The 12,724-nt window shown below is 37.4% G+C and overlaps 1 protein-coding gene across 1 annotated transcript in view; it reads left to right on the top strand.

The window, feature by feature from the left end:
* LOC129236147 (transforming growth factor-beta-induced protein ig-h3) overlaps nucleotides 1–12,305 on the top strand; it is a 57,669-nt gene extending 45,364 nt beyond the window's left edge. The window contains exons 4-8 of the mRNA XM_054870376.1: nucleotides 7,089–7,277; nucleotides 7,496–7,769; nucleotides 7,891–8,359; nucleotides 10,696–11,396; nucleotides 11,476–12,305. Of these exons, the coding sequence (XP_054726351.1) occupies nucleotides 7,089–7,277; nucleotides 7,496–7,769; nucleotides 7,891–8,359; nucleotides 10,696–11,396; nucleotides 11,476–11,958 (2,116 nt within the window). The 3' untranslated portion in view covers nucleotides 11,959–12,305. The remainder of the gene's footprint in view (nucleotides 1–7,088; nucleotides 7,278–7,495; nucleotides 7,770–7,890; nucleotides 8,360–10,695; nucleotides 11,397–11,475) is intronic.
* Nucleotides 12,306–12,724: the final 419 nt, after the last annotated feature.

Genomic DNA, 12,724 nt, shown 5'->3' with positions numbered 1-12,724 from the left:
ATGCCACAGCCACCATATTTCCCAGATCTGGCCCCTGTGGCTTTTCCTTGTTCCCGAAACTGTAGAGGCCCATGAAAGGACAACGCTACGCTACGATTGACGAGATAAAGACGGCATCGAAGGAGGAGCTGAACAAGATAAAAAAAAAAGATTTTTTGAAGTGCTCCGAAGCTTGGAAAAAACGTTGGCACAAGTGCATAATATCTCATGGGGATTACTTTGAAGGGAACAAAATAGATATTAATGAATAAATAAATAATTTTTGAAAAAAAACACACAATTCGCGATACTTTTTGAACACACTTCGTATCTCGAATCTTATTTATGTCGTATCTTAAAATAAATTTGTCGCGCCTCATTTAATATGGGCATTAAAGGGTTAAGTGACGAATCGAAAGCGGCTAATGTAATAATATTTTTGTAATTAAAAACGTACTTTTAAAGTTTGTAAATTAATGCTACGTGTCATTGTAAAGTGTATCTATGCAGGTATAGCCTTGTTGTTCGTTTGACGTTTGTGGGGTAGAACTTTTAACTTAAATCACTTGTAATCGTCAGTAGAAAGTTAATTAGTTCATACCATCACATAATTACCGGTTATGAGTAATCAATTTGTTTTCAAAAGTAGTTCAGTATAGAGAAATGTGCAAAGCATTTAGAATTTTCACGGTCATACATCTGTATAAGTAACTATTATTTGTTGAGCTAGAGAATATGAGTCGCTAATTAAAGCTGTTTGCACGTTTGCCTGTAGGGGTACGGGTCGGTTTCAACTGAGACTTCTAGAATCGCTAAATATTGGACGAGTTAGTTATTAATCACAGACAGAATTGAGTATTATATATACACGTACGTATGTACCATATGTAGCTATGTACTTATCTAAGCTATATATTTCTATAATTAATGTTAATTTTGCTAAAGCTTAACACAAATTGAGTGGCGTAACCAGACGGCTTTAAATTTATGTCACAATTGGAGCGTTACAAATGCGTTTAAATACCTGAAAAATGAATTAAAATTGTACCATTAAGTTACAAAAGCAAAATAGTAATAATAAATATTGTAATTAAATTTTGTGCCGCTGAATCTAAAAGTATCAGTTTTCTCTCTCAGGTTGAAACTTTGTGCTAACAATAAGTCGATTTGAAAAGCTGCAATTTGGAAATGAATTTATAAAAAACTTTTGGGGTGGAAATGTAAGCTATTGTACACGTGCACATTTGTATGTGTTATACAATGCGATGCAATGCTTTTGTATGCATAAGAAACATTGCAGTGATATACAAGCTTAAGTGTAAGCTTGCAAATCTCATTTTTAATAATTGCCGCTTAAATTTTATTGGCTCGTCTTTTTTCCACAAAGAAAGCACAGTCATTTCACATTTCGTTTGATTTAATATTCATCAAGTAAACAAAATGTCATTTGAATGCTGGAGTTGAATATAAATTTAAAAATTAAGTTGAGAAGCCTTGAATTTTCATTGCTGTCGTACGATGGTTGCCAAAGTATTATTTTTAAAAAGTTAGGTTACTGTAGCGGCGGAAGAAATAAGCACCTTTTTTGGATTTTTTCAGCATGACAACGAAATGAAATATGATCAAAAAGTTCGCGGAATATATTCAGAAAATATTAATTTATTGATGATATTCGATCACCTCTGCACCAGAACGAAAACGTTGAAACCATCGTTGTGCGGTGGAAATGGAAACTGTATCGGGTCCATAAACTGCACAAATTTTATTGGCAACATGAGATGCATTTTTGCCTTTATCGTAGTAGTACTGTAAAATATGCCGTATTTTCTCTTTATTTTGCTCCATGTTTGCGACGCTATAATTCGCGAACGACTAAAAGCAAACAATAATTAATCAAATACGTGTTAGCACGTGAAAAGAGCTTTCCAAAAAGCTCTAGCGTGAACCGATGCGACGAATACAACTAGAACTACGCGCTTGCAAAGACAAGCTTGCGGAAATACCGCAAGACTTTTTTGACAACCTTATATTATCGCCTTTAAAGTGCTTTCCATAAACTATAACGCAATTATGCCAGCGTTTGATCCAGCTCTCGAAACACTTCTACAACTCTATTTTCGGTATAGCCATCATAGCCGTCTTAGATTTCTCCATTATTTCCTTTCGGCTGTAAATACGCTTCCCCGTAGTGTTTTTTTTACTCGAACAGACGAAAAATATGGTGGACGGTGCAGAGTGCGTTACCATGGTGCGAAATCCACGAGTTGTTTTCCCACAAATCGTTTCTTTTTGGCGAATTGCTTCATTGCTGATAATCCATAAAAGCCGTGAGCACCACTTTCTTTTTTGACTGAAGACGATGTGTTTTTGAAGTGAAACTTCTTTTGTCTCGATTGATGAAACGCTGTGAGGAGTAAAACCATAGCGTTTCATCGACATGTGACGCTACGCCAGCGCCATCTGTTAAAAGCGTGGCGTGGATGAAACGCTGTGAGGAGTAAAACTACGCTAAACTACGTAAAACTCACGCTATGCCAGCGCCATCTGTTAAAAGACTGGCGAAATATGGCAACAATGATTGCAATTTGTCAATATGACATTTGATTGACGGCCGCCGTAGCCGAGTGGGTTGGTGCGTGATCACCATTCGGAATTCACAGAGAGGTCGTTGGTTCGAATCTCGGTGAAAGCAAAATTAATGAAAACATTTTTCTAATAGCGGTCGCCCCTCGGCAGGCAATGGCAAACCTCCGAGTGTATTTCTGCCATGAAAAAAATCTGCTCATAAACATATCATAAAACAAAATGAAATAAATGTATAAAAAAAAAAAAAAAAAAATTTCTTGTGATTCGAACCAAGGATTTCGGATCGGAAGCCCACATTGCTAGCCGCTGGGCTATTGCGCTGTGCTGTCGCCGCAAAATAATGTATCATAAATCTGTTTACCATACCAAAGACCATACACTTTGCGAACGCATTTCGGTGGAAACAGTTGACAGTTCTCCCAAACACAATATTATTAGTAACGCGAGACGCGTCATAGAGTGTGTGTGTAGTTTTGAGCAAATCTTACAAACATATTTTGTTTTGTTGATTGATTTCTGTTAAATATGGCATCAAATCAACAAAAACGGAAACCGAAAACAGGTGCTGAACGGCAACGTGAGTATTTGGAGCGTAAAAAATTAAGAGCTACTGTTGAACACCGTGACAGTGAATCCTCCGGTTGTACGATAAGTGATAATTTGTCATCTGTGCATCAGGATATCGATGAAGAACATTTCTCCGTAAATCGATCAGTCGATGGGCGGTCATTTCATCAGTATCATGGACCTAATTATGTTGTCTGAGTTGCTAGGACAACATGATCATCAAATTCCGATGATTTTAAGTGGCGACTTTAATGTCAATTTTGCAGAAGAGCGATCAAAGACTCTAATAAGTTTCCTCAAAGAAAAATTAAATTTAAATATGGTTAATGATGGTGAAGTACCAACAACAAGATGCGGAACTACCATTGATGCAGTATTTCATCGATACCTTGATAGATTAGAATGTAGATCATTTTTTACGTATTTCAGTTACCATAAAGCCCTTGTTTCATTTTTGGAAAACGAATCCAATAATGATAATGACAATGCCGAGAACCAAATGTAATTGAGTACAATAAATTCATTTCTTTTTATATTAAAATAAATAAATAATTCTGTTTAATAAAATTCCATTCCATGCTTTCCATGACTTCTGCATGCATTATATTGAAATAATAGTTAAATTATTGATTTGTTGATAAAAGAAGTTTCACTTCAATCGTGCGGGTTCCGTGAACTACCACACACTTTCTTTTTTTTTTGGCTTCGGTTCATTCGCTTGATGTCTGACTTGAGTATCGTACTCATAAACTCACGTTTCGTCTCCTGTAATGATGCGTTTAATGAATGTTGGGTCGGATACAGTCTTGGAAATCATGTCTGTGGCAATATCAACGGGGTCACTTTTCTGCGTGAAATTTAGCTTTTTTGGGATCAACTTTGCAGCAACACAGCGCAAACCTAAATCATTAACTGCTACAATGTCCTAAACGGATCCATAAGCAATGTTCAAGTGCTCTGTATCTGGTGGTTAATTTGCGTTATTGATCACCTTCTCCTTCCCTTTATTGATGTTGTCATCAGATTTCACGTTCGTCAGGATGATGAACTCACGTTCTCTTCTGAAGGGTGTTTACTGATACAGCGATGGCTCATTGATTTCTTATCAACCCGCAGCACTGACGCACCAAAGCCGGCAGAAACTTTGCTACAAATGGCAGGAACTTTGCAACGGTAGAAATGGCGAATGGTATAAAGAAAGTATTTGTTTAGACCAAGCCAAACAATTGCCAAATATTCCCCTATGTATTTGAAATATCCGGTTGGGGGAAAAATTTGGTACAGATATGCCTTACTTCTAGCAAAAGATATGTTTTGGTTTCAAATTGGCGAAATCTTTTGATATACACGTTAGATTTATTTCGGGCGTTTAAGTAGAAGCTGTGTTAAAGGCCTTATAGTAGTATTTTGTGATAAATAAATGGTCTTTCAAAAATGAGGTCAAGATGTCCTTTTGTTTAGTGCCATCTTTAACATTTGTTAAGGGGGGGGTAAGGGATAAACGCTAAAAAAAAACACTTTTTTCATGAATTTATTGTAGCGAAACGGTTCAAGTCAGTTTATTAAAAATTGTTGCATATTATAAAGTAACATTTCAAGAATATTTGATAAAATTTTCATGTAAAAATATTGCAAAATGAGCGAATGAGAGCACATTTACGTAGACGTCTTTTCAAAAATACATTTTGCAGTAGTCAGCATATCTCAGCGTAGAATCATCTGAAATCAAAAAAATCGAATAATTTAGTTAAAGTATGAGTTAAACTTCCCCCCCCCCCCACGTTTATTTTGACGATTTATTTTCATTTTCAGCCATTTGGTAGTCGTTTGAAGTAAAAAGTGATTTTTGACGAAAAAATGCCGCCATTTTGTAGGTGTAAAACCACCTTAATATAAAAAAAATGGCGAAAAAAAAACGTTGGGAGGAGGTTTTTTATATGTAAAATATGTGTGCAAAATTTCAAAAGGATCGGTTGAGTAGTTTTCAAATGCCAATGACTACGCACTTTAAAAAAAAAGGTTCGAGAAAACCGCGTTTAAAGTTTGTAACAGACTACGCGCGCAACTGCTGCGTCTCGGCAGATGTTTGAGGCGGCTCGGCTTTATGCTCTATAACTTAAAAAGTTTTGCTCGGATTGACTTAAAATTTTAACACGGTATTTTTGAAATGTTTTACTACAATAACATGCAAAAAAAAAATCGATTTTTATCCCTTACCCCCCCCTTAAGTAAACAGATGTACAATTTTACACGATAGGACAACGCGTTGAACGTATTGAAATTTATTATGAAAATGGTCGATCTTGAAGAACCAAATATCGCAATATTCGTCAACTTTTTGGTGAAAATAATGGTCCGAATGAGTTGACAATTCAAAGGTTGGCGAAAAAGTTTCAAGAAACTGGTTCTATCGAGGATAGAAAAAGGGCTGGACGACCAAAAACCGTACGTTCTGTTGAGAATGTTGTTGCTGTAGCACAAAGTATTGTTGAACATCCTTCAATATCGCAACAATTAGGTATTTATGTAGTCTGCGTCTTGATGTTGTTCGACAAAATGAAGGGGCCTACTGTTTTAGGCCGACTCTGAACGGTAACTGGTTTTTCGGAGGTTTGCCATTGCCTGCCAAAGAATGACTGTTATTAGAAACAACGATTTCTATTGCTTGGTGTTTCATGCACGGAGACTCGAAACTGTGCACCTATGAATTGTAGTCACGCACTAAGCCATTCGACTACGACGGCCACCAGAAAAATCTTTACATTCACTTAAATGCTTGGTGTGATTTTTGGACTGGCAGAATAATCTACTTGTTTTCCCCCGAAGATGCAAATGAAAGAGATGTTACTGTCAATGGACATCGCTTAGGACAATGGATGGAACGGTTTTGTATGGCATGACCTTGAAGGAATAGATATAGAGACTTTTATTTTCAACATGATGGAGTCACAAGTCACATAATACGGTAAAACACTGCTTTATTGCGATCTAAGTTTCCCGGTCGATTAATTTCACGTAATGGTTAAATAAACTGGTCACCTACATACATCATGCAATCTAGCCTCATTAGACTACTTTTTGTGGGATGTTTTGAAAATTAAAATTTACGAGACGAACATTCGGGGCAAGAGTGCTGAACTCAATGCGATAATGAGTGAGCGAGTCAATGGAAATTTTAATTTTCGTATCACACCCTGTATACGGTGGGCATTTAAATGATGTTATTTTTCACATATAATTGTTAAGAAGCATATTTTGAATAAACGTAGTGAAAGACACTTTGCTTTTATGATACATTTCAAACCCTCATATATCTAAGTTAAGTTAAGTCGTCACGCATCATTCGGCAATGCGTGGTTCGAGTCCCCGTGCATAACCATCAAATAATAGAAAAAGTTTTTTCTAATAGCGGTAGCTCCTCAATAGGCAATGACAAATCTCCGAGTGTATTTCTGCCGTGAAAAAGCTCCTCATAAAAAATATCTGTCGTTCGGAGTCGGCTTGAAACTGTAGGTCCCTCCATTTGTGGAACAACATAAAGACGCACACCACAAATAGGAGGAGGAGTTCGGTCAAACACCTAACCGAATTATTTATTTATTTTATGTCTAAGTTATGAGAATCTAAGATATAAAGATCACATCATTTGTTGTGCCAATCTACCATAAAAAATGTTGGAAAGGGTGAAAACTTTGATCCCTCAAAAAAAAGTTCTGGGTTAAGCTTTCAAATTGTCGATACACGCATTTTGTTTTTTTTTTTTGTCTTCTCTATCAGAATCCATTACCGACATCTTGATATTTTGGAAAAATTTAGCTGTTGTCATACAGTAGTTCTTTACTTGTTACAAATACATATACTCATACATACAATAAACTAAATATGATTGAATAAATACACATGCATGCATAAACTTATAAAATATAAAAAAAAATGTTATTTGCTTTTATTTACAGTCCAAATGTCTGCACCGACAAGGAAGAGGACGAAAAAGTAATCGATTCCAAAGCCGATGCCAGTGACACTGATGAGATTTTGCCGGGCGTTTCAGAAACCGTCGATGTGAGGCCAAGCATTTTCGGACAATTTCAAATAAGTCTTAATTCATGTGTTGAGAAACATAATAAATACGTCTGCACTCGCGTGTAAGTATTCCATCTTCGTTGTACACAGCTTGCATCATTATTCACGATTGCGTAAGACTAAAAAAAAAATAGGCAATCAAAAAAAATCTAAGTAAAGATGCAAGAAAAACTTTGTTTTGTGAAAGATACGTTTTTTTACTAAATCACCTTCTCCATTTACTTTTCCACTACCCACACACACACACTCACACACCAATGCACATAAACATACAAAACAGCTTAACACAAAATGGCAAAAGGAAGACAGTTACCGTAACACGTCAGTGCTGTCATGGTTATGGACGTCCACGTAATGCCGACTTCGCAACACCATGCGAGAAAATGGAAATTAAAAGCATCGATGCAACTGCAGCCGATATGGGAGCAAAAGAGTTCGTGACGACTGCTAAGAACATCGGCATTGGCGAAGTCTTTGGAAATAAAAACGTGACCATCTTCATGCCCGTAGATGCAGCATTCAATAGCTACATTGAGCAATTGCAAAGCGAAAATGTAAGTGGAACAAAATAAATTGATAAATCGTTCGGTCGATCGCTCGATCGATCGACATTCGCGCTCAGTCTCATGAAGAAAGAATTATTAATTAAGTATGTATTTTTTGTATTATTTTTAGAACGCCGTTGAGCCTAAGGCCGATGGTGCCATGATGAACTTGTACAAGCGTCATATTGTTGATGGTGAAATCAGTATGTATGATCTCAAAAACGATCAGCTACTGAAGACTCAGCAACCTGATCAGCTCATACGCATCAATACCTTTGAGGTGCCACTTGCTTTGGGCGATGAACCCTACCGTTTTACAGCCAACTGTATACCAATTGAGAAACATGATAAGTTGTCGGAACAGGGTTTGGTTCACACCTTGGATGGTGTAATGAAGCCAGTGACAAAGAATATTATGGATTTAATACGCGAACGCGCCGATATGTCAATTATGCGCACTGTACTGGAGACCACTAAATTGAATGAACTGTTGGAGGGTGAGAAACCAGTTACCGTCTTTGTGCCAACAGATGATGCTTTCGAGAAAGTAGATCCACATTTACGACGTGCACTCAAAGAGGGCAAAGGCTGTGCTGCAAGTAAGTAAATATGTATCCTATATACACGCACCAGAGTTGTCAAGGAATTCAGTCGTTTTTAGCTAAATTATTCATTTGATTGAATTCACAAGTGATTGCAATGATTTTTTGTTAGCTCTGATTAGGACCAAACAAATTGGAAACATTGAAGGAATAGAACAGATAGATAGATAGATTTAAGGTTTGTACTTCGACCTCATGGTCTATTGTGTCCACTACTCATCACAGTATCTCATCCAAACCTAGTTCCCTTATTAAACTCTGTGCCACTCCTCTAGCTGGAATTTCCCAAGATGTATTAATCGCATTCAAGGAGAAGGGTAATGGAGTTTCCGGGGATTAGTCGCAGAAACGATAAAAGTTATTGTACCATATCCTAATCCTAGACAGATGGCTGCGCAATCTGCAATGACCTGTGAGAGTGCCCGTGAGCATTCTCAGTTTATCCTTAGGGGGCTTATGAGTTTCCTAAACCTCTTTTGATTGCACCCCCCAGTAAGGATTTCGCGCCCATAATTAGGTGCCAGCTAGCCTCCCATAGTCCGAACTCTTCACTCCTAAGCTTCTCCTTGATGGTGTGTTGTCCCATAGGTAGGAAGAGCTCGGGTGCAATGCGTCCGCTACTTCGTTCCCATTATACCCTTGTGTCCTGGGATCGAAATGAGCCGGATGCGATTGTGCATTTCTAACAAATTCAGTCTCTCTAGGACTAGTGAGGACTTAACTTTATACGATGAAAGTGCCTTGAGTGTCGCCTCAAGGATAAAAAGGAAGATCTTCTATGTCTCCTATTCATCACAATAGCTCGTCTGAACCCTGCTTCCGCAGTAAACCTAGTATGAAACTGGGTGAGGCCAAGCGTATGCGTCTTACTTCTGGTCGTACCAGACCGAGATGTCTACTTCTTATGCTCGCTATGGCATCTCATTCGAAAAGCAACACTAAAAAATTATTATTGAAGTGAAACTTCTTTAGGCGCGTCGGGGGCCCCAAGGCAGATTGAAAATAGGCGAGTGAAACGGTAAGTTCGGAGCGTTACCGAAATCCGTCAAATGGGCGGGGCCAAGGAGCAGCTGCTCCTTCCCACTCTCGCCTATTCGCTCTCTCTGTCGCTCTCTCGCATCGCAAGCGCTGACGTTTCAAATTCACAATTTAAATATGATTTTATTGACTGAAGGAAAGAGTTTACATCTTATTGGAGATTATATGCGCTAAAAAGAGAAAACGATACTGGTTAAGGGCTGACTGATTAAAATGTAATAGATCTGTAGGGTGCTAAAGAGATTTAATTTTTTAGTTGGTAAATTCACAGGGTGCGTATATAAACAAAAAACTTTAAATTAAAAGCGTAAGTAATAGCATACAAAAATTAAATCACGAACAAATGCAGAATAGTGACGCTTCAGCCCGGAAAATAATAAAATATATGAAAACCTGAGAGAGAGGGGGGAGAGATCTAAACCGGGGCTCCCATGCATGGAACAACCAACTTAGAAGTTTCACTTCTACCGTGCGTGAGTCTGACAGCCCCTAGTTTTTTTTTCTTTTTAATCTTGATTTAAGCTTCATAATTTTTTTGTCATTTGATTTCAATCTTTTGGTTTAGGCAGTTGCAATGTTTTGCATTCCATTGATTTACTTTGAAGTCCGTTTTTTTTAGTAAAAGGTATTCTAATTATATAGACAAGTATACGAAAAGATAAGTATCCATGAATAACAGGATAGCAGTCTTCAGTTAAATGTATGATTAATTCTTCTTGATTGGTGCGATAACCAACAAAAAATAAGAATACATGATTCATCAGCTGCAGTTAAAAGTGTTACTCAATGAATTTGATTGCATACTCATAAGTATGTTTATTAGGGTGCCTCACCAATAAAAAGTTGCAGTTTTTCCACCGGAATTATAAAATTAATTATATTTTAAGAATTTCGCTAAAATATTTCGGGAAAAATGATCAAATTTACGCGAGCGGGAACTTCAAAGATTGAGAATTTTATAAATAAAATTAGCTTTTAAAAATATTCTTTCCAAAATGTCACCTCAGATTTTACGAGTGTCTCAACTTATAATGTTTAAAAATGGTACCAACATATCCGAAATAATATTTTTTGAGATACATTCAAATCGGCCCAACTCACCTAAGTGTTAATAATTTTCCGAAATATTTTGAGCGGAGTCTTAAAATATAATAAATTTTATAATGCCGATGGGAAATAAGTTTTTTGTAAAGAAAGTGATGCACCCTAATGTATATTTGTACGTTTGTATATATGGTCGCATGTATGTATGCACTAAATTTTTAATTCTTTTTTTGCTTCTTTTACGCTCCAAGATATTCTGAAGAATCACATTCTCGATTTGACCTTCTGTTCCGTTGCCTCCATACCTGGTGCCAAGACAACCGCCTACAATGTGCTTGGTGAAGCGATGCGTTTCAATCGCAGCGAATCTGCCGCTGGCAAGTCAGAAGTTGCCGATTTGATCGGTGAGCAGCCGGTCGTCATCAATGGCATTGCGAAAATCATTGAAGCGGACATAATGGGCACAAATGGCGTGTTGCATGTAATTGATACGATTCTACCAACCATGTCGGCTTTGCCGCTATCGACGTTGATGCAAGAGAAGAATGTTACTATCTTTAAGCGTCTACTTGAGGCCGCTGGCTTGGATAACAACTACGATGACATGGATAATGTGACTGTCTTCGCACCAACCGACAAGGCATTGCAAGGTACGAAGTGGGCTCAACTGTTGGCCGAGTCACCCGAAAAGCTGCGTAATAATGATGAATTGGTTGAATTCCTTAACTATCATGTCGTGCAACCGATGACAAAGACCTGTGACTTGACTGATACCACTTTGCCCACCGTTGCCGGTCCAGAGGTGCGTGTAAACCTCTACTCTACACATGCGCTCTTCTCCAATGTTATGAATCGTGCTACGGTCAACTGTGCACGTCTCGTACATTTCGATGACGAAAGCTGCGGTTCAGTGTTGCATCAAGTGGACAAACCGCTTGTACCACCAAAAATGGTAAATACAGATATACCAACCAACATTACTCAAATAACTTCACTGATTTATTTAATTCATTTCTTTTTGCCATTTCCAGAATCTGTTGCAACTCTTAGAATCCAATCCCATGTATAGTAAATTCCTCGAATTGGTACGTGCTGCTAATCTAACCAGTGTCTTGACAAATGCCAGTGACAGCTTCACACTGCTCGTGCCCAAGAATGATGTATTCGAGGAAGTCGCCGACTGGGAGACAACATTAACTAAAGACAAATCCGAATTGGAGAATCTGATCAAGACACATATTGTAAATGATGTTGTCTGCTGTGCCGGTATTATACCAACCAAATGGCCATTTGTGCGTTCGATTGAGTCACTTAATGGCGCACATTTACGCATCACCCGCGACCGCCGTCCGAAGATTGAAAATGCTGGTGTGACCAAGTGTGATGCGATCGCCACGAATGGCATTGTGCACGAGATCAATGACATCATAGTTCCTCACAGACGTCAACAACAACAACGGCCACAACAGCAATATCAGCCTGATGTGGAGAGCTTTGGTGATTTCTTTTTCTAAACACTTGTTCGTTGGTGAAACATGAATACATACATACATAAGTGCATATGTAGTTATATAAACGTTTGTATGTATGTATGATGTTTAGTTCTCTGAGAATAAGTAAGCAATACATCTAATAAGCATTGGGCGGTAATTAATTAAAACAAAAAAAAAATACGATAAAAGCTTAACATTGCGATATTTTTTATTTGTGTGTATTTATTTAATATAATCTGATCTACATTCGAATATATACAATACGACCTTTTTTTTAATAAATTATATTATATTTATATGTACGCATTACACCGAATTGTGAATGTTTATATTCGCGAAATGATTAAATAAAAAATCCAATAAACGAATCCTTCGTTTTATTTCATGTAGGAGGAAGGAGAATATAGAACTAACTGCGTAAAACACAAAGTGTTCCAAAATAATTGTTTACAAACTTTACGTGATTACACATTAAAAGTACAAAATGGAAAGCAGACAGTTGAGATCATCCAGATCGAAATTATAATCCTGTGGCTATGGCTGTGCAGTGTTGTTCCGAACCGCCATGTAATCGATATCTGTACTCGTTAAATGTATTGAAGAGAAGTATCGATGCTACAAGAGTATGGGAGAGGAGTACTCGATACTTACAGTATCGAGCTAATTCCAAAATTCTCAAATAGAAATTTCTTTACTATTTTATAAGGGGTTGAAAATATTCCTATTCTGAACAATCACTTTTTACGACCGAAATAGGTGCCGCTATGTCTCTTAAAAAATTTTCTTC

The sequence above is a fragment of the Anastrepha obliqua genome, chromosome 1 (assembly GCF_027943255.1).
Source record: "Anastrepha obliqua isolate idAnaObli1 chromosome 1, idAnaObli1_1.0, whole genome shotgun sequence".
Taxonomy (NCBI): Eukaryota; Metazoa; Arthropoda; class Insecta; order Diptera; family Tephritidae; genus Anastrepha; species Anastrepha obliqua.
Note: the sequence above shows the minus strand (reverse complement) of the source record. Positions and strands in the feature narration are given on the sequence as shown.